The 22,387-nt window shown below is 41.1% G+C and overlaps 1 protein-coding gene across 1 annotated transcript in view; it reads left to right on the top strand.

Moving 5' to 3' along the window:
- The window catches only part of PIF1 (PIF1 5'-to-3' DNA helicase), a 7,752-nt gene extending 933 nt beyond the window's left edge, over nucleotides 1-6,819 (top strand). Inside the window, exons 2-11 of the mRNA XM_085298237.1 lie at nucleotides 40-165; nucleotides 248-401; nucleotides 1,104-1,218; nucleotides 1,292-1,398; nucleotides 1,841-1,980; nucleotides 2,626-2,732; nucleotides 3,497-3,584; nucleotides 4,084-4,229; nucleotides 5,147-5,338; nucleotides 5,668-6,819. Coding sequence (XP_085154363.1) covers nucleotides 40-165; nucleotides 248-401; nucleotides 1,104-1,218; nucleotides 1,292-1,398; nucleotides 1,841-1,980; nucleotides 2,626-2,732; nucleotides 3,497-3,584; nucleotides 4,084-4,229; nucleotides 5,147-5,338; nucleotides 5,668-5,727 — 1,235 coding nt within the window. The 3' untranslated portion in view covers nucleotides 5,728-6,819. The remainder of the gene's footprint in view (nucleotides 1-39; nucleotides 166-247; nucleotides 402-1,103; nucleotides 1,219-1,291; nucleotides 1,399-1,840; nucleotides 1,981-2,625; nucleotides 2,733-3,496; nucleotides 3,585-4,083; nucleotides 4,230-5,146; nucleotides 5,339-5,667) is intronic.
- The last annotated feature ends 15,568 nt before the right edge of the window (nucleotides 6,820-22,387 follow it).

Genomic DNA, 22,387 nt, shown 5'->3' with positions numbered 1-22,387 from the left:
CGGGGACGTGCTGGAAGGAGCTTCCCCGCTCTCCTCCAGGCACCGGGAAGTCCTACCTGCTGAAGAGGATCGTGGGCTCCCTCCCGCCCAGGAGCACCTACGCCACAGCCAGCACCGGAGTGGCCGCCTGCCACGTCGGCGGCACCACGCTGCACGCCTTCGCGGGTGAGGGCCGTGCGCCGCGGGGAACGCGCCGCCTTCGCACGGCACGGCGGGGACGTGAGCCTTGCTTTCCTCTCTCGCCCAGGGATCGGCTCYGGGAAGGCACCACTAGAGCAATGTATTCAGCTGGCCGAGAGACCTGGCGTGCGTCAGCACTGGCTGGCCTGTCAGCACTTAATTATCGACGAGATCTCCATGGTGGATGGCAAATTCTTTGATAAGCTGGAAGCAGTGGCCAGGTGAGTGATTGTCAGGTCAAGCAGTTCCAACAGAAATGAATTTCTAAGTTTCCATCTTGCTTTCTTCCTTTAGTTATGCGAATAGATACAGGGTAGCCACTAGCATAGGACTGGAAAGAAGCTCAACATCATGGCCAGCAGCTGGGCAGACCTTTACATGCTGAGGCTGGTATTGACCTCAAGATCTATACTGATTGCCACTTCTGTATCTGGAGTCAAGCGTTGTCCATAGAGCCAAGTACAGAACACATGTCCACTTGTTTCATGCCCAACTGTTCTCTCTTGTTTCCTGGACCAAGCTTGCTGTGTTCACACTTGCTGCAAGCTGAACTTCAGCTTGGGTTCCCTGTGCTTTCTGACCGCATCTCATAGTGTAGGCGTTTGTACTATAAACTGAAAATTCCTCCTTGTGTGGAACAGTGAAAATATGCTACAGTCAATATACAGTAGCGGAACAACTAGCAAAGTGCCAAGGCTGGCAATGACATCTTGAGTAATGAAGATGCCAAGGGAAAAAAAAAAAGAATATTGGAGTAGCATTGCTTAATTACTTGAGCCCTTCTACAGGAAAAGATAATTACCTTCAGCTGTGTCAGGTGGTATGTGTTTAAATATACTGACAGACTATGAAGTAACTTCTGAGACTCTGAATATGTCTATGTCTGGAGAATATTCAAGGCTTCTCTCTTCCCTCTGTTTCAGGGCAGTAAGAAAACGGGATGACCCTTTTGGAGGAATTCAGCTAATCATATGTGGGGACTTCTTACAGCTGCCTCCAGTCTGCAGGGCTAACGAAGAAACAAAGTTCTGCTTTCAGGTACAAAACTGTTCCTTAGATCACTCTTGCATTCCAGCTCTACCTGTTTCTTAACAAGAGAATGATTTACTAGGCAAAAAGCTGGAGGAAGTGCATCCAAATAAACATGGAATTGACTGAAGTGCGGAGACAGACGGACAAAACCTTTGTTTCACTCCTCAGTGCAGTTCGTCTAGGCAGGTGAGGAGAAACTGTTCTTTCTTGTCCCTGCTCCCTACCGACGGAGCAGCAAGTTGTTTGTCTTGCTACAGCTACGTTCCACCAGGGACGTAGTTGGGGCAGTAGCCAGAAATGTTTTGGTTAATGTAAGCTGGCTCTGCATATGTTGTTCTGGTAACAGACACTTTCTAGAGTTAATCTTAGCAACTTCTGCTAAGGAATGCAATGGATGGTGAGCTGGTAACAGCCAAGGCGGAGCTGGAGATGTATACTTGCACTGCTCTCCTGCTTAGTATAGTTACCTCTCTCCACCCTTCCCTTGAGAGGTCTGGGGCTTGCTATAGCTCAATATGGTTCTTCCTAGAACCAGCTACTGCTGTATGTCAGCTACTGCTGCTGAAGTCTGATRAAGAATGCTCTTCCTTGTCACTTTAACAAATAATCCCCTCTTCCTGGTTACCAGGTGCACAGAGGAGGTTGCCAGACTGCTGAGGCAGACTGCTACTAATAGGGCTGAGCGTGATGGGATCTTGGCTACTCGGCTCTGCACCCATAAGGATGATGTAGAACTAACTAATGAGAGGTGCTTGCAACAGYTGTCAGGTGAGTTCCTTGAAGGAAGCTGCTTGTTCCATGGCTAAGCTCTGGATGCAATGGGATTACTATAATGAGAGGAAAGATGGAACTTTCATCTTTGTTTGCACAGCACCACCAGTCCAAGCTGTGGATTTCAGAAGTGTTGGAGCAGATCTGCCTGGGGGGAAAAACAAAACAAAACATACAATTCTTTGTTTAGAAATCTCCACTGTTACTTCTCTGTGGGTAATATGCAGTGAGTTTGTATCTTGTTGTGAGGTAGAGTGGATCATTAATGCCTTCATAGCCCTGCTTCTTCCTTTTCTAGTATCGTAGAAAGGCCATGCTCTAATCAGGTTTCTTCCATTTCTACCTCCCTGTCTGGCCCTAGGATTCTTCCTTAGTCCTCTTTAGAAATCTGGTGTTTGCAAGTGAAACTTGCTGTATGTTCAAAACAGTGACTGATCAGTTACTACTAACTTGATGGCCTTTGATTCCCAAACCTAGTTGTGCTCTGGGAGGTATGATGGGAGGAGAGGCAACAGTGAGTTTTCTGCTAGGTGGGAGGAGGGGAAGGAAATGGCTCTGAGAAATAAGTGCTGAGCCTCCTGCAAATGTTTTGTAGCCTATGTTCGATGGTTGTAATTTGTCATCCCTTTCTTTCCTTAATAGGAGAAGTGCACACTTTTGAGGCTTTGGACAGTGACCCAGTGCTAGTTAAATTAATTGATGCTCAGTGTCCTGTGGGTAGTAGAGTTGAGCTAAAGCTTGGAGCTCAGGTGAGTATGTTTGGGGGAGAAAGACCAGTAGACCAAATGGCATAAGAAAAACAAAGGAGTAGTGGATAAATATAGAACAGACTAATAGCTGTATAGAACAGTTTTGMTGGGTAACAAAAGGCTATATTTTGTATCTTCTCTGCTAGGAACCTGGCCCAGGCAGAAAACTTAAGCTCAAGTATGTGTGCCCTGAAAAGTGGTGACCACTGACTTCATATGTCTTCTGCCAGGCCCAGAAGCTTCTCACAAGCAGGAAGCAGAGTGCATTTGTATGGAGTTTCAGCTCCAGCTATAGCAGCCCTCCTGACCCGTAAGAGCATAGCACAGATCGCCAGCTGTGTGGTGTTGGGTACTCTGGCTCCTTGCTGTTAAATAGCAAAGTGAAAAACTGGGATGGCTTTTAGCAGCAGCACTGTTTACCTCAGGAAGCTGTTTCTTGGCTGTTGCCAGTATCTTTAGTGCTGCAAGCTGCTTGGCATTCAGGAGGGGCAACCTGTTCCCTAGGTCCAAGAGGTGCTAATGTGTGGCTGCAGCTGAGGACAGAAACAGCTCAGGAGAATAGTGTTAAGTACTGCAGAATGATACAGCTGGGAATCCTAGGAAAGAAGGGCTGTGAGACTGCTTCATTCAAATCAGAGGCTGTGCTCTGATGCTGGGCCATGGCTGTACAGCCTGCTGTACTTGCATTGCTGGCCAAACAGCGTAGGGCAAGTGTGCTGAGCAGGCTGCAAAGCCAATGCACTTGGGGGCTTCTTTCCTTCCAGGTGATGCTGGCTAAGAATCTGGATGTGTCACAAGGACTGGTGAATGGGGCCAGAGGAGTTATTGTAGGGTTTGAAAGTGAGCAGAAAGGTGAGTTAAGTCTAATAACAATAAAACTTACTGTTGACTGCTGTTAGTTCTATTTACTGTTAAAGCTAATCTGAGGAGGTCTTCTCTGCAGCAAGAAGTTTGTGGTTCTCATGGGCTGTAATGTCAAGCCCTGCATCAGCTGCAACTATCTACAAAGTCTCATATGTTTGCTTTTTTTTCTTGTTCTCTGGTTGTGCACACTAATTTTCTTTTGCTATCTGTTTAGCTGAAGCAAATCTTGATTTTTATTTTTATCTGTTTCCAGACGGTAGTGCTCCCCTGTTTTCATTATCTATATTCTCTGTACCTCTACTGGCAACCTAACTGGCAACCTATCTGTTTTTTTTATTATTATTATTTTTATTTTTGTTAAAAATGTAGCCCTAAAATTATGAGACTTACGTGGGAAGGGAAGAGAACTGGGTTTTAGGCTGCTGGCTTCCTAGCCCCTGAGTGTCAGGAGAACATTCCCGTTTCTTTCCTGCTCCTATTCCTACAGGGCTGCCTAAGGTGAGGTTTCTGTGTGGGGTCACACAGGTCATCAAGGTGGAGCGATGGGTCTTCAAAGGGCCATCTGGAGTTTATCTGAGTCGTCAACAGCTACCCCTAAAACTGGCATGGGCYATTTCCATTCACAAGAGTCAGGTGGGTGTTTTCATATGTGTATGGTGGTGTAAAAAGTCTGTAGATAAACTTCAGCTGGGTGAGCTTATATTGATTGTGAAAATGGAAGGGAAAAGGAAAAGGTCCTTCTTGTGGTGAACTTCAGGGCATGTGCATCTCGAGCTATGGAGAAGGCAGCATCTCTTCTCCTGTTAGTGATGCTTGTCTGTTTGCTTGTTCTAGCAGGCAGCAGTAGTGCTGGACTATTTTTGTCCATTCCCATAAGGGTGCTGGTATCTGCATGGTCAGTGCTGAACTGTAAAGCAGCACTGCTTCCTACTGTGGGCTGATTAGTGTCTCCTTGTTAGTTACTAGCATTACTGGTGCCTGAGAGAGCTGCAAGAGTCACAGCTGTGCTCTCTAGGCCAGATTCTTGCTTCAGTAATGTGGTTCCCGCCTCTTCAGGAGACGGTATACTTTGGTGATAAATTCTTCTTTTGCTAGTAGACCTATGGATTTACTCCTGTGCCACTGTTTAAATTGGGCCATTTCAGTTTCCCCTCGGAGCCTCTTGGTGCTAGGCCCAGCCATCCCTGTCTGCCCAAACTGTCTCATATGGTCTGCCTAAGGACTATCTAGGACTARCTGTTCCTCTAGTTAATTACAAGGACTGAAAACAGCCAGTATCTTCCCCTGTTGTGCTGGATGTGCAGAAACCTCTGAATCCCATGTATCCCCTAACTCTGTCTCCCATCACTACTCTGCTAACAATTTAGAGCGGAAATTTTCCCACTTATTTCTGATTCCCATCTTTTAACCAGTTATTTAGTCACACAAGGGACCTCCTTTCTTACCAAGTTTGTATAATGAGGACTACCTCTGAAAGACCCACAGGATAGGTTCCTGTTGATACAGCATGGTTTTCTTTTTTGTGACAAACTTCTCCCTGTTTCTTATAGGGCATGTCTTTAGACTGTGTGGAAATCTCCCTCTCTCGTGTCTTTGAAAGTGGGCAGGCTTAYGTAGCTCTTTCCCGAGCCCGTAGCCTTGCAGGTCTTCGCGTTCTGGATTTTGACCCAAAAGTTGTGCGAGCAGATCCTTCTGTGCTGCAGTTCTACAGACAGCTGAAAAGTCATCAACTTTTAACTCAGGTAAAGAAGATTCTGTGCTATCAAAGACTGTCCTGTGCAATCAGGACAGAGATGTCTGGGTTCAGATGCTCCTTAGTCTCCCTGAGCAAGGCCACTCAAATTGAAACAAGTGATGGCAGGAGAGAGGGAAGGCAGTGGAGCAGCTCTTGAGGTAACAAAGTAGCTGGTGCAGTATCTGGATGAGATGTCACTGCCTGGCCCTCTGGGTGAAAGGGAGGGTTTGGGATGCTTTGATCCTCATCTTGTAGTAAGGACCAAAGGGGAACTGGTACACTAGAAGAATTTTTCTCTCTTCCTGCCTCCTTCCCCCCCCTCCCTTTTCTCTCTAGGAATCTCTGCACACCCATTCAAGAGTTGATGATGATAAGGAGAACAGGAAATGCAGCTGAGAATGCCCTTCTAGACTCTGTGAGGCATCAGCATAGATTGCTGTGTGGCAACAATCTTGCTGTTGAGCATATCTGATATCACAGGTGAAGCTGAAGATTTTTTTTTTTTAATGGCTGTTTCATCTAGCTGACTATGGATATATAGAAGTCTCCTTGTTCTATGTCTCTGAAACTGGGAAGCTACTGTAGCCCTTTGCTGGGCCTAGTCTTGAGTACTTGTGTGTGTCACATGTGACTAGCAAAGATATTGACTGAACAAGGATGCATCTGAGGGACCTTCTTGTGATTATACCCTGTTTGCCTGGAAGAAAGGCTGAATTTTATTCTCCAGGTATGTAGATGGTGAAATTTGTCTGCTTTTCTTCAGCAAGTATCCCAGAGTTGAGAGATGAAAGGCTTGTGTCCTTTTTGCCTGGATGGATTAGACCAGTTCACTGGGGCTGTTGACATAAGAGAAGGCAGTGCTGAGTACCTGGAACATATGCTTGGYTCCCTTGCAAGCAAGGAGCTGCCAGGAGCCAGGCTATCACTTTATAGTATGCTGTGGAGTTCTTGTGAAGCATCTGCCTTCTCAATTGTTTGACTGAAGGAAGCTTTGCATAACTTCATCCAGAAGCAAAGGGCTGTACATTGCCTATATGCTGATAAATATTTTTGTTAGCCTGTTACATACAATAGCATGCAAATTTTTAAATCTATTTCTATATTTTTTTACTTGGTGCCTCCAAAAGGAGCTGACACTGTTCAAGTTGTGGGAATATAATATAGGGCTTCTAACCATAAAATTGCAAGAATCATGGAGCTGCATTACCACTGGAGCAAGGAGTGAGTGAGAAGAGGGGTGCTGATTGTTGTTCCTTTTGCCTAAACACATAAGGCTCTGTTGAATGGGAGGGAGGGAGGTTCTGCTGGAAACAACACTAACACCTTGCAAATTGAGTGTGCAATGGGGAATGATGGATAAAATGCAGAGGGAGCTGTTAATCCAGTGAGCTATAGCTCCACACCTGTTTCTGTAAAAGTAAAGATGAGCAAAAATAACATACTGTCTTAAGATCTCAATAAAGGAAAAGCCTTGGCCTTTTTAGTACACATCTTAAATATTATCTCTTAAATGTTTAACATGCACAAATAATGTAAATAGCATCACCCAGCTGAAATCCCTGTCTTTCAGGGAACTGTTTTCCTCACAAGGCTGCTGCAGTGTGAGCAAGTTGGAAGCAGCTACTTGGCAGCCAGGAAAGGATGCTGAACAGCCAGTGGTTACCGTAACAGAAAACAGTAGTTTGGTAGGGGCTTCAAAACTTATTTTTCAGTGGGAGATTGAGTCTTTTCTGGGGTTGAGGGTAGAGTCCCAGAGGAAGCAAGAGCAAGTGGCACTGAGAGTTGTGTCCCTGAGTGTTAGAGATGCTAACACTGCTGCTCTAAAGAAATGGGGGGTGGGGGGAAGGGGGGAAGAAGACTAGATGGTGAAGTAGCTGGAGCTCAGAAAGTGTTTTATGGGTCGCTTAGTGCTGGGCATGGGGAAAGGCAAAACCCTTTCCCYTGCTATGCAGGATGGTCCTGGCACCTCTGGCCTCTCAGAGGGTTCCTCCTTCCACTACTGCTCCCTGCAGGCAGCACCTCAACCCTGGGCCTCCAGCATGGGGAGGAACAGAAGAGTGCTGCCCCCAGGTCCTTCCAGCAGCCAAGCGCCGAGAGGAAAAGCAGCCACCTTGGCTGGAGGCTACCAGAGCCTCTGCCAGGCCCTGGAGGGGCTGAGCTCCAGTGGAGGCCCCTCGAGTGGGGGCAGTGCGCGGGCTGGGAGCCATGGCTCATGCAGGCAAAGGGGTGGCTGTGGGGTATGGTGTGGGTGGGCTCTGCCCTGCTAGCCCTGCTCCTGGGTGGCCTATATTTCCAAGTAAAAATATAGATAAGGCTTCTTATGATTATTTTGATAGCTAACCATTCAGAAAGGAGAGGCAATGCATGTCACTTAATATCTCCAAGAAACCTAGATATCTCCAATATCTCCAAGGCTGGACAGCTTTATTAGTTGTTTTACTATTTTCAATTAAAACACTTATTTGCCTTAATATAAGGATAACTTGATTTAAAAATAGCTTTTAAGGTTTTAATATAGATTGGAAGTCAGACATTCACAGACAGTGATCTTCTGGTCTACCTGTGAAAGCATTCCAGGTAAGCTGCCTTCATGTTTGTCTTGGATTAGTGGGATGCTCTGCTATAAAGTACTTAACCATAATAACACCAGATACTTTCCACTGATGCTTTGTGATACAAAATTAAATTAGATACTAGCTCATTGCTCACGATTCAACATACATATTTTTAATTGCCAGAATTTCAATGCATACTGCATTAAGTCCAGGGTTGTCGACAGAACAGGTTTAATAATCGAGTACACTTTAAAATAGTCTGCTTTTCACGTTTTCTCTCTAAATGAGAAAGATCTTAAAATAATCTTAACCATTTTACTTGGGATAATAGCAAGCCATATCTATTTTTACACAACATTCACACAGGAAATAAAACACATGAGACGATCCAGTCAGGTCAAAATGGTAGATTTCCATAATATCTCTTTGTTGTCCTTATTAGCTGTAATTACTGTCACCTAAGATAAAACTTTTTGGCGAATATTATTCATGTCTTCATTTTGCTTTAAAAATAAAGGATAAAAATTACTCAGTATACAAACAATTTCAATGTCATGTTACAAGCAGAGTACTACTTTTGACAGGCTGTTATGTGGTCTGGTACACTGTGAGATCTCAAAGTCCAAGGTCAAAAAATATTGTCTATGATGACCTATCATCTGCTTTAATAGAAATATTGTCAAAAGTAATGATAATCTGTGTTTGACATTTGTCCTGGGAGCATCATCAAGAGAAACCATAAAATTAAATGAATGAAAAACACCAGGCAAAAGACTCATAAGCACAGCATTTTAAGAAATATGCTCTCTACAGCAAAAAGCAATATATTTTCAAAACTTGTTTTGCATGTTTTCTAACAACTCTGAGGAAAAAAAGAGCTACCTCACAACAAATATTTTGGTAGAAAACTACTCAAGGAATCGACTTTGATCTGCCTATCCTTTTGGAAGGGAATGGAAGCTGATGTGTGTTGTTGAACTGGTATTCTGTTCACTTTAAAAAGAGTAGGATTGCTTGGCATCTCTGAAACTTGCAGTTTCATTAAAGAGAAGATAATTGATGATAAAAGCACAGGGAGAGTGTGCATTTTGGTCTTAAATGCTATACAAGTGACAAATACTGTCAAAAGAAAACTCTGTTGCCTGCTTCATTTAGTTGCATAAGCTTTGGTGGAAAGCTGGAAGCTCCTGTTACTTTCTATCAAATAAGATATGGCAGACTTTCAAAGGTGAGTTCTACAGCCTCTAAGCAGTATAGAGGCTTAATTGTTTCCTTATTCTCTATTCTACAAATATACTAAACATGAACAATCAATTAGCTACCAGTGTGCCAGACTGTTTTTTTAATAAAAAGTGTTGGCTATGTCTTAATTTTTGCCTTGAAATAGGTATTTTCACAGAGCTAAGTCATAAAATCTTAYAGTCTCAGTGCAATCCCAGCTTACCATTTCAATATTTAGGCCCCTGACTACTTTCTGAAGTGCCTTTCTCAAGGAGTTCCTTCATACCCTTTTAGGGTCTGTGAAATGCACCTGGAGCTGTACAGACACCAGTGTGAGACAAGTAATGTGCAGTGCCTGAAGGATGCAATAAATGTATGCAGTGCAAATTCTTTATGACAGAGGTATCCAAGGGAGTGTGGAATTGTTGTCTGGCTTTTTGAAGGCCTTTGTATGGAAATGAGCTTCTAATGGTACTGTAAGAATTACCATATTGCATCAGACCATCAGTTTTGATGTCTTGCTTTTGGCAATGACTGCTGTTTTATAATCAGGTTATTTTGAGAAAGAAGGACTACCCTCCTGCAAATGTGTCCGAGTTGCTCAGAGAGAAGGAATACTTGTTTAGGGAAGATGGGTAAATTCCTTCCTGATTTCTGCAAGCAGTAACCTGGTTCCCTGAAAAGCAAGATTACAATATCCTTGCAACATTGACAATTTGACATAGCCCCTAACAGGTATGAWTTATTGCCCTTTTATAAAGAGTTCTCTAAATAATACTACTTCTGTGTGTAGCCAACTTCTTCAGCTAGAATTGGAAAAAACTTTTGCCTGACCATCTTAAATGCCATAATCTTTAGTTTATCAGATACATTCTTTGCTCATTGAATAGTCCAGCTGAAGAAGAACATGATATTTTAACTGATGCACTTAACTATGAAATGTGGTAAAAATCCTTTTCTTAAGTTGTTTAATGTGACTATTTTTAAAAAGGATATATGCATTCTCTTGAATATGACTAACACTCAAGTTTCAGTTGGGGCCCTAGCTACTGAGCAAGGTCGATCAGGTTTGTACTTGGTGCAGCTGGGACCCTGTACGCGCAGGTCACACTGTACTGGCTTCAGTCTGCTAAGACATAACCAGAGTTTAGCCATATATACCTTGTTTTCTTTAAACTAAGCAAATGTAGTCTCAATGTAGTTTAGCCATCTACTAATTAGCTCCTCTGCAGAATATGAATGTTCTGGCTAAATGACATATGAGCATCCCCTGTAGGAAAGAAGGGAAGTTTTGCACAGGTTTTTGCACGCATTTTTATGATCCACAGTGATCATTAGTCACATGCAAATTTTAATGGCACCAATGCTAAGATGTCTCACTTTAGGAAAAGCTGTTCATTCTAAGTATCTTTACCTACCTTAGATGACTGACCTTTGTTTTCCAGTTATTACTTTTTCTTCAATTTCTAACAAGGAGCATTTAGATGTATTGGACTCCTAGTCTATTTCATCCCATCTTAYGTCAAAGCATGTGTGAAGATGTACAAGAATTAGACTTTAGAGATACTGTTTTCACTCAGAGTTTTCACTAATAGCCATTTAAAAATAGTAGTAGCCAGTGAAAATTAGCAGAGACATTTGGAAGGTAGGGCCCACTAAATATAGTGTTGAATAAATCCATTAAAATGTTACTTCCTGATTGGGAAGCTTGCTCAGCCAGCCCTGGAAAAGAAGGGAAGACATAGATGCCATCCTGTCTTTATTTTTGGTACTTAGACCTCATGCATTCTGTCCCCAAGGTTCAGCAGTGCATTTACACTAAAGCTTTAATCAGGAGCTGTATTATTGAAAGCATGTTCTGRACAGATGCTCACAACACATGAACACAGAAAGTGTCCTTAGCAGCAGAAACTTAAATGCAACTTAATTGCATAAATATACACATAAATATAGGTAAAACTCAAGGCATCTACATGCTATGACAGGGGTAGCTTAAAATAACATATTCATAAATTATTTAGCTCTGGTAACAACTGATAACCAGTATTAACCCACAGTTATATGCATTTATCCTTTCTCCACAAGGAACCAAAAATACTGTTGACTTTGAAAATGTTTCATTGCAGTGTATGTGACTTGACTAGACAGTGGAATGATGAGATAAACTCTTTAATAGGGGCTTTAGTATACTAGCAACTCACTTATCACTGCACTTGGGATTCAGTTTTCAGGGAACCATTGACAACTATCTTAAGAGCTCCTTGTAAAAGAAATGTTCCTTTCTACTTGCTTTCCTCTAAGCCTCCTCTTCCAAATACCCTATTTAGTTTTTAGAATCTCCTTGTTTTCCTCAGTGTCCAGTTTCCAAGGGGAAGCTTATCTTAAAGTTGTTCACTCAGGTTAAATACATTGCCTCCATCTATTTCTAGGGCCAGATAAAAGCCTCTATTTATCTAAATGGAGCTGAAGCGGTATTAACTTCTGCTTTTTTCTCCCTCTACAATACACATTCTTCATTCAAAAGGCAGCTACAATCAGGGAAGCAAAGGGAGTTCACGCTTTAAAGAACTACAGTATAGGTCATACTGCAAAAACAGAAGCTAAGACTTTCATGTGGATGTCCAGTGGTTCATACTGTTTCTGGCAGTATCACGCTTTCTAGATGTGTATGTTCTAACTCTTCTAAGGCAATAAAAAAAAGACGGAGAGACTCATCATAAAAAAAAATTCTGAAGAGATGCAATATAGTTCTCTCTCCCAATCTTATATTCTGCATCTCCTAGAATAGGGCACTTTGTTACTGTTGCTTCCCTGTTCCAGGCCAGTTCACTTCAGATTATTTCCAGTAATGGAAACAATGATCACGATAAGCAAGCAATCCTAGGCAGATAGCAGCAGGACACAGCCAAGGGCAATGCCTGCCCTTATATGGTCTAGGGGATCAGGAAGKGTAAAGGAAAGGTTAGTAACCTGAAGGTAAAACTTAAACTACTAGACTGAAGAAAAATATTTTATTTTAAACTCCRTTTCCTAAATGCAATGAGCTGCCTGCTATTGGCATTTGTACAGGTTTGTTGCATTAGAATTCTGAGGACTAATCTGGGTTTGAAATTTTCATCCTGTGTTYGCCTAACATGACTGTTCTATGTGCCCAGCCAGATCTCTACCACATCTTAGGTGTGACCTGTAGGCTAAGACTGAGTAGGATGCTTTCTGAATCATATTGGCTCAACTGTCTAACTCCTCATATGAACAAAGATCAGTGTCATTTTGCAGTGGAGAGGCCTTGCACATCAAGACTGTATCTGTAGTTCTACTGTGGTCATGTAGTGAGGTTACATGAGCTGGAAGCCATCTCTAGGTCTAAGCTTCCCAAGCCAGTTATGGAAGATTCCCTTTTCAAGTCGCTTTCCTGATTACCAGCTTATTTTGAGAAATTTCTTCTTAGCCAGTTAAGATGCCTCTGTTAAGAATAGCAGCTGGGACACAGCTGAGGATGCTGCCTGCTGCTGTCAGTGCTTGTTCCTGGAGGTCAGCRTATCTCAGAAAGCTGGAAATTCAATGCAGTGACAAGTGCTAAGGGAGAAAAAGGGTTCTACTGAATATACAAAGATGATATCGATGACAGCAGGATGGCTCTCAGGCATTACCTTTCACAAGAGTGGTTGGAACACTGTAAGGACAGCACAAGGAAGGATGTTAATGGTTGTGGCTGACCACATCATCATCTATATGAGTTTGGTGGACTTTTTCTAGCCTCCCTAGAGCTGCTGGAGGTACGCAGACCTATGTTTTCTTGGACACAAGAGAGGCCACCAAGCGCCTGCAGTTGACTCAGGATAGATGAACTTGTTCTTCTCTCTGCAGATCTTTAAAATTCAGCATCAAACCAGTTGTCCAGCAGATTATTTCCTTAGAACCAACCTGTTTACCCAATGGCAGAATTAGTATGGTAAAAATCCTCTCTCCTCTATACCTAATATACTTAAGGGAATTCCCTTAAGTTGACAATTAAGACTATAAAAGCAAAGAATTTAGCTTTGCATTATGAGTTGTCCTAAGGTCCTCATGAGCAAAGGCTGTCTAAGATGAGGTATGCCAGCTAAGTAAATCTGTCTGCTTGTTTCAGCTACATTCCCTTGTCATCCCAAAATATTGTTTCTGCAGGAGTTGTTTTGGCATGCTACGTATCTGCAGCATTTCAATCATATAGCATAACTATACTATAAACTAGAACATAAATTAATGGGATTTGACTTTTTTCAGTAAGATATTACTTAAACTGAAAGACTACCACGAAATGGCCGTGGCATAATTGTTGGCAGCTACATAAAAGATACGGGATGCACAAAAGTTTTAATGATTGCCTATTTAGTATGCACACACAAATATAATTCATCCTCACAAAAGCTTTTCCCTGTGATGCAGACAGGTTAAATCATGTTGCTAACATTGCTCAGACAGAGAGATGGCACTATAGTCCTCTATCTGTGAGTGCCGGTAAGGACAAACTGTGTGTAAAGGCTGGAAAAAAGCACCCTTTAATTTCTATCTTATCCTTTGTACATATCTATTTCAGCTGAGAGYAGTGCCTTCTAACTGAACTGAGATAATTTCAGAATGGAATAAAAGCTGTGTGGACTCAACTGAATACATAAAAGGTTGGTTGAGGTTCCTATACCATAGAAACATGTTGTGAAAAAAATGTTCTGACCCATTTCTGCTCTTGCGGCCTACCTTCTGCCCTCCGCCCCCAATCCTTTATCTGCAACAGGAGGGCTTTCTGCTGTAGTATGGTTTGTGATTATGTATTCAAAGAAAAAGCTACAGAGCACTCAAGTCACAGACTAAAGTCAATGCTTCAGGTACAGTGGTCTGGCTATTTCTTGTGTCCCATGACTCTTTGTGGTAGCAATGATAATAAAAACTTGGCACTTTCAAAGAAGTTAGTGTCCTCAATATTCTACAAAAACAATTAATTAAGCCTCCCCAGGAAAAATAYGTCTGTGTCTTCTGCTTCCTACATCTTTCCCTTTTGCAGTCAAGTTTTCAGCCCTGCAGATCTGGGAGATAGTTTGTATGAAAAATCTTGGAAGAGATTCTGCTATGGAGAAGGTATAGCTGGCAGGGATGCGGAGAAATATCTTTTCCTTTTTCTTTACCAAATTTTCTGCAGTTTTTTTGAAGGATCAAAATTATCCATAAGGTAAACTAGGGGCTACTTTGATGTATGACTGACTCCTCAGTGATTTTCTGTCAGCTACTTTGTGGTCTAAAGTTCTGATGACAGTCAATACTGCAAATGCAGCCCCAGCTGTGCCCAACCCTTGGAGCTGTCTAGGTTTGTATAATCTGTCCTAATTACCCATTTATTAAGGACTTTTTTTTCTATGTGGTTGGAGCTACTCTATCCTTCTGTCTTTCCAGAGCAGCATGTGAAGGAGTGAGCTGGTTGTCTTATTTATAGCAAAGTTGCCTTTGCTGAACTTGGGCAGTTTCTGAGCTTGGATTTGAATGCAACATTCTCACAGTATCTCTAGGGAAGTGGTCAGCACATTGTAAAGTTTGATTGCCTAAACTATATTCCAATTGTCCATCTTAATTTTCTAGCACACAGTTTAAAAGAAGTTAAAGGTRAAATGAAATACTGAATAGAGACCCAGCAGCCACTGCACTAAGCAGAGATGAACTTGCTGTGTGTAAATCTACCATGACTGAAAGAGGAAGCCAGTATATACAGAGAAAAGCAGGGAAGAAAAAGAAAGCCTTGATTTGAGAAAGTAACATAAATGAGCCACTTGGGTCAAATTTCCAGGCTAAATCTAACTGGAATTCAGAGATTACAGATCACACAGAATGAAGACCCAGAGCCATGGAGTTGGTTAGATATCTGAATCTGGTGGTAATAAATGAGGGATATATGCCCAAATACCTTTGAAAACCTGGTCCTTAAAATGTTTAAATATTTATAGCGGTTGTAGAGCTTGAAAACTTGCCATAATTATTAAAGAATTAAACAGATAGGTCTTCCAAAAATGWTGACTTTGGCAAAACAGCTGTAGAAGAGAAACTCAGGCCAAGCCGGCCACAGGTGCCTCCTGATGGCCCAGSAAATAGCAGGCTGGTTTCTTTATTGCTAAGTACTTAACGAGCATGTGGGCCCTTCAAGGGTATATTTAACCCAGGTGAGGCWGCTGTTTTCTAAACGGGATAGCTTTTCCGGGATCATGCTGAGGAGAACGYAAGGGCTTGTCTAAAGCAGAGGCTCTGTGGAGCATGTGGGATGTGCTTATCAAGGTTGGTTCATAGATGACYGTGCACAGATAGCATGTTATTTACAGGGTTTCTGTTCTCAAAACATTGTGGGTGCAGTGCTGGCTTACTAACACATTTCAGAGCGTCCTTCTTACTCTAGTGAGCTTTACTGTCTCTAAATCAGGCCCAGACCTCTGAGATGTCTGCATGTCTTTCAGTGGACTTGGAACAGCAGTTAAATTGATGGGTGTGTTTTATTTTATTTCTTGTTAGCTTTACTCAAGTTTTGTGCCAGAATCCCTTCAGAGATGATTCTATGTTGGTGCTGTTGACTTGAGGCTGCTTGCAGGTACTGGCAGAAAGAACCATTTTTCACACTCAGTCCATAATCTGAAGTTAACTTTTACGATGACTGAAGCTTTAGAAGTCTTTCCTTCCAGTGAAAGCTTGCACTCAAAGAATAAATCCTAGTAAAACATGATCTCTAAAGTACCTTTGCCTCTTTTAGTAAAAACTGATAGAAGTGCTCAGGGTAATGAGCATGTACTATGTTTGCATTCCTTTTTCAGAACTGTTTTGTTCTTCACTCTCAAATCTTTCGTCTTTGTTTCGAATTATTGGACTAGTGTGGACTTTGCAGTGTTACGAGGATTAGTTTAAGTATTTGTACAGTGCTTTGAAAATGTAGAAGGGTATTTAAGTGTTCGGATTCAAATGTAGGCTGTAAAGGAACGCTACTGATTGAATTTTCAGAGACCRTGTGTTAGACAACACTGAGTTTGCCAGAGAAAACTTTTCTGAAGCATGAGCAGTAGAGAAAACTTCTTAATGATTTTGTAGAAATAAATAAGCTGTTGTTGGGTTTATTGATACTCACAAACTTTTGGGACTTAATGTAGCCTGATAGACTTATACAGAATATTTAAGGATTTGTGATAGGAACAGCAGTTAAAGCCGCTCCAAACTGATTTGGCCTGTGTCTACTTCTTGTATCRCCAGTGATGCAAGGCATAATTTACATTTCATATTCTCTGTTATTTTTAATGTTGAAACATGTGTGTTGAAAAAAATTGTGCACTAGACCTCATAGGACAGGGACATACAGATGGTAAGGTCTTAGATGGAAAAGCTGTTATTCTCCTTTTGAAGTTGATGCTATTCTGTTGAACTCTATTGCCCAGATACAGTGAGGTTGAGGAGTTCTGCTAAATATATTACTGAGTCTCCATAAAACATGACAAATCATTTTGAATTTTCTCTGGGTAGGACTCCATTTAGTGTTGTATTCTGTGCAATAGGCATAAAATCCATCCTACAAATTTCCTTTTATTAATAAATAGTGAAATTATAATGGAAACTTAATACTGTACATGCAAAAGGATTGATGTGTTTTTAATTGTTGCTGCAAGTAGTGACCACTTCAAAGACTACCTAAAAAATAATATTGGTGACTCTTTTGTAGAATGTGCAACAAACATTTAGAGTGTTTTCTCTGTTAACTTCACAAACAGACACATTTCAGGTAGTGAAAAAATCCAAGTATAAAATGTTTTTTGTGTTTGGTTTTGGTTTTTGTTCCTTTTTCCAAGAACTGAGAAGGTTCTAGATTAGTCTGGAATTAATTCTGTGTGTGCCTGCGTGTGCTCGCTCTCTTTCTCTCTCTCTCTCACTTTTACTTTTTGTTTGATTTTGGAGAGTTTGCTGGGTGAACAACAACCCAAAAACCCAATTATTTGCACCACCTTGGTCTTAATATGTATCACCTGCTATTGTATTCACAGAAAGATGCTACTTTTTCTTCTCTGAGTTGCCTGCACATTTGCAGACAAACAAAGCAATAGCTTATATCACTTTGATTCTGTGATTTATTATTTCAGCATAAAGTTGAAAGCAAATCTGTTTTGTATCTGGTTTTGCAAAAAAAAAAAAAAGTTTCATGCAACAGTACTTTACTGTACTTGATCTGACTTAGAGTCATTCTTGTAATACATTCTGGGAGTGGCATGCTGTGAAGAAGACGTTTTAAAAGAAACCAAAAATTTGCTCTCAAAGCAGCCAGTACTTCTGAAGAGAATGAAAGGCCAATGAATACTTGTTCCGAATTTCTGTCTCCCTTTTAACTCTACCTTTCCCAAGATTTTGCAGCATATTTTCTTACAGTTATAAGCCCTGTGAAGCACAGAGTAGATACAGTTTGCCAAAAATGTTAGTGTTGTGTAGAAGCTGTCAGTGTTTCCTGTTCTGAAGAATCTCTTAAAACATAAAGCAAAATTTATTTTTTTGTTGCAACATAGGCCTAGGCATGATTTAAATGGTACTTTTGCTGATTAGACATAAAGAACAATGTATTGTGTGAGAGTGTGCTGGATAGTAAGGCGAACTTGTCACTGAGATATGAGTGGTGCTGCATGAAAACATCTAGACATAGCTGACAGAGGGTAGAAGGTAGTATGTCTGCCAGCAAAGCCAAATACCAAAATAAGAAGAACTATATACTACATGTGTTTATTTTGTATTAGGTAGGGTATTCTTTGATTTTTCTGATAATGAAGGATTTTTTTTTCTGCAAAGTAGAAGCTTAGATTGCTGCTTAGTTTCAGTGTTTATAATGCTTTGGCACAAGCTATCTGAAAGAGGTGGTCTGTGTTAAAGCTCATCTTCTGTTTTGCCAAGCAGTTCATTCAGCTGTTGGTTGAAACAAGCTGCCTCATGGCACTGAGTGATGACAGGAGAGAACATAATTGTGGTAAATGGGTGATGGTGCAATTGTTTTCTCCAGGCTCTTGCCTGGCTTTCAGTGCCTTAGTATTCAACGGTGGTTCACAYATTAAGTAACTCATATGCAGCACAGTTTACTTTGCCAGCTGGAGCCAAAAATAAAAGCTGTTATAGGAAGCACTTGTGGGAAGAGGTGAACCTGACTAAGCTTTGTGGTTGCATGTGGATGACCTTTACGCACATCCTATCTTAGCTTTTCAAAGTAAAGCACATAAGCTTCAAACTCATTTGATAATTGAAGTCTGCAGAAATACCAGCTACTTTAACCACCATGCTTCTCTAACATATTATGAAGAAGGTATGAATTTTGATTTCTTCTATGCATTCACTTATTCTTGTGCAAGCCACTATTATTTACTTCCCAGCAATGTGTTCCACGATGGTCTGTTGACAACCACTGTCCTGCTAAATTGGTGCACATCAGTTTTAGCTTTCTATATTCACATTAATGTGTCTAGTTAATTACCTGAGCAGTATCCAGTCATATCACAGTTTCCTGCTAATCTCGCACCACATTCAGAGACTCGCAGCAATAGTGTTGCCATGTTTCACATCCTTCAAACTTCATGAAAAGAGCAGTCATTCTTCAGAAATCAAAGCACATGATTTGAAGCATGACTTTGGTCACTAAATGCTGAGTGCTTTTGTTTGTTTTTAAGCGCATTCATTTTTCTATGGTTTATCTCCTAAGGTCTCTGAATACTTCTAACAGACAATATCAAGCGTTGGACAGTAAGTGGGAAATTCACGTAGATGTGCCCATTCCAGTATCTCAGTCCAACAAGGAATAGACTGGTTCTTGTTCCATATTCAGCATGCTACTGTTATTTGCTCCAGAACATTTGATATCTGTCTTTCCTCTATTTGTTCTCTTGAAACTGGTTTCAAAATAAAATAGGATAGACTTGGATGATCCTCCCCACCTCAGTGTGGCCCCTTCTAACTATATCAATATGAATAAATGTGCCCAAGACCGTTCTCTGACACTGAGGACTGCTGCTCAGCATAACCCACATTCATAGTATTAAACTCAAATTCTCAAAAGAAGAAAAATGTTGGTTGGGTCACAGGTAATATAGGAATACAGAAGGAAAGTCTGATTTAATTATAACTCTCTAGATTTCTGTAGCAATTTTTAAATATAAAAATACATAGTGTTTGGATTAATCAGACTGATTTTATATCTTCTGTGTTCTCAGAATGCTGCGCTTCAGACTAGGCTGGAAAGGAGAGCAGCAAGGTTAGAGAGGACAAGTTAGAAAGCTTTGCTGACTCAGAAAAGTAATTGAATCTTCTCACCTGGAGAGTCTCTGTAAAGTACAAACAATGAATTGCACTGTTGTAGCTTTGAATGGTATTTAAGAACTGCAGTGAGCTGTTGTACCCAACCAAACCCCATGAAGGGGAAGGGAGGTCAGTGTGTGTGCTTGAATGCCTCTTAAATTTATCAGTGTAAGAAGCGTAGGGTCTCTGAATGCTGCCACATGCAGTTATGCTCCTAAGCAAAAGTGTCTAGTAGGAGTTGGAGGTTCTGATGCTAAGAAGCTCATTCTACACTGTTTTATGTTTCATTGCCCTCTTGTCTCTGCTGAAATCCTGACCAAAGCATACCTCTTTTCCATGGCGATAGTTTGCCTTTGAATCCACAAAAGGAAAGCCACAGCCTAAAGGCATTTGGGTTAGAGCACTCATTCTAAAAGCACAGAGCAGACCCATCACAAACAATCTCCCTTGGAGGTCGTTAATGCCAACCTCTTGTACTGTTCTCATGCTCTGATATTGCCAGAATACTGTTTGCTAATTTTATCTGTGATATTTTTAGCAAGGTCTCTTCTCTCAAACTTCCCAACACAAACAAATCTAGGTGTCCACTGAGTTATTACTTTGTCAGATATCTAAGCCAATATAAAGTCTGTGGGACAAATACTATAAAATAAATTTGAAAGTTAATGTGAGGTAATGAAAGCATGTTCAGAGAAAGTCATGGAAAAGAAGCTATTATACACCCACCCACCTTCATACTGGCAGCTAATTATTATTGCAAAACATAGCATGTGCATATATTGCAATCAAGTTTGACTCTTTCAGAACTTGCTTGATCTCTGGGTTGCAACATCCAAACAGAAGTATCTAATTTGAAATATGCCAATCCAAGGGGAAGAAATAAACCCTTCTAGCTTGTCATGACATGCACCTAGAGAGATTTTTCTGTGTGCTACATGAGAGTATCATTCATATTTCACACTTCAACATGTTTTTTAATTTAAACTTATTGTACACCTTCTTCCATAATGTTCTCATGTTTTGCAGAATGCTGGTCACAATGTTGTGTAAATGCAGGTGTCAAGCTTTCAGGACTCTTTTTACTCTGTCTGTAATGTACTATCTTGTGCCACATAGCCTGAGGCTCTGGTCAGGAGTCCCTATACTGTGTTTCACAGCAGTACAAAAACCTATCCCAATGCCATTTTATTTTCCAGTTATTATCCTAGCTCTTTCCAGCTGACAGATGGGATTGTTAACTGTGACTTTGTTACAGTTTCTGTCTTGTCTTCAAATCTGACACCAAATTTTATTCTGCATGATGCCAAGTCTGGTGAGACAGATCATCATCTTGGTCATGTTGCTATGATTCAACTGTTAGTTTAATATTAAAGCCTGTTCTGCTCATTTTCAAAAGAGGACAAGGAAGCAACTGTGCTGTCCAGCAGTGCTGACTGGTATCAGTCTATTAGAACTGAAATTTAGGCCAGTATATATTTTTTCTTTGTGTCTTTGCTAGCTTCCTTTGCAACTTTGCTACTAAACTGTGGTTTAACGTCTTGCCAACATCTCTATTGGATGCACAGCTTCACTTTTTTTTTTCCCCCTCTTGTGTTACGCTGGTAATTATTTGCAGTTATTTTACTGCATTTAGTGATGTCCTACTGTCTATTTTGCATCCAATTTTCTGTCTGTCTGCTGAGGTCGTGTCTTGGTCCAAATTTGAGCATTAAGTATGTTTTGCTGGTATCGTGTCCATATCATTTATTGAATTATTTATGACTCCTTTATATGGCACTTTTACTTTCTTTATCACCTTTAGATGATTCCATACTTAAAACACTTTCCATTGCTGTGTTTCTCTTCATAATTTGCATGTGTGCTATTTTGCATGTAGTTTACTGTTTCTACTTCGTAGTTGCTATCCCATTTTTGTGTTTTTTTTTTCCCCTCTCCTTTTTCTCCTTTTTCCTCTTCTTTCTTGTAGTATTTGGTGAAATAGATGTCTGCTCCATTTTTGCTCTCCACTCTGCACATTTCTTGATTAAAACTCTTGCAGTCATTCCAACGGTTCATGGCATTTTAAGCCAATCTAAATCTAAGATCAATGTCACTGTCCTGTTCCCAGAGCCCTTCCTCTACATTTTTTGCCATCCCCTCACGTGCATATACACACTTTTTCTCCACTGGCAGTAGCACTCATGCAACCAAGAGTCAGGTTCTGAAGTTGATCTGGCTGAAAATTAACCCTGAGGGAGGGTAGGGGGTATTTAGATCAGCTCAAGTTGCAATGGAGCCACAGTTTGAATGTGATCCTTTATATCTCTTGTCCCTTACCTAAACCTGTTATGAAGTGGTTCTTCGTGTTTGTATGGAGAGACAGTCCATTGGCTTGGAACCAGACCTATTGTTTCCATTAAGAACCTAATTCTTAGTTTCTGTTTTTTCCTACATGCAGGAACCGTTCCTTTCTGACATTGTTTGAACACACAAGAGAGAATCTGCATTTTCATTCCTCACTATGTCCTGTTGTCCCTCCTCAAGCACCATCTAGCAGCAGAGTTTCAGGTTTCACTGCAGAGCTTATCAGACTAAGGTACGTGCACCACCAGTACAGCATGAAGGCTGCCTGAACAGCTGACTAAGCAGCAGCAGCTGCTGCTCTTATTGAGGGTGTTATCTGAGTTCAGGAGTTCTTTAGGCCTAAAAGCGTAGTAATGTGCTACTGTTGGGAAGGTGTCTTCTGGAACAGAGGAGACAGTTTTATCACTCCCTGGGAGAACTGGTAGCTATGCATGTCAATCCAACCTGGAGCGTGTGTGTGGATCCCAGAGCAGGCTACAAACAGCCTAGTGATGTTTCAGAGGAAGAGGATCAATGTGGTTCTTCACTTTAACCAGTTTTCATTATGTTTCTTGGCATAATAATAAGTAGCACTGACAAGGATCAACAGGATTTTTTACCCGTTTTTTTTTTTCATTCCT

This window comes from Rhea americana, unplaced genomic scaffold (genome assembly GCF_003343005.1).
Source record: "Rhea americana isolate MKP2758 unplaced genomic scaffold, rheAme1 scaffold_136, whole genome shotgun sequence".
Lineage (NCBI taxonomy): Eukaryota > Metazoa > Chordata > Aves > Rheiformes > Rheidae > Rhea > Rhea americana.
The sequence above is the reverse complement of the archived record's forward strand: the minus strand, read 5'-3'. Positions and strand labels throughout refer to the sequence as shown.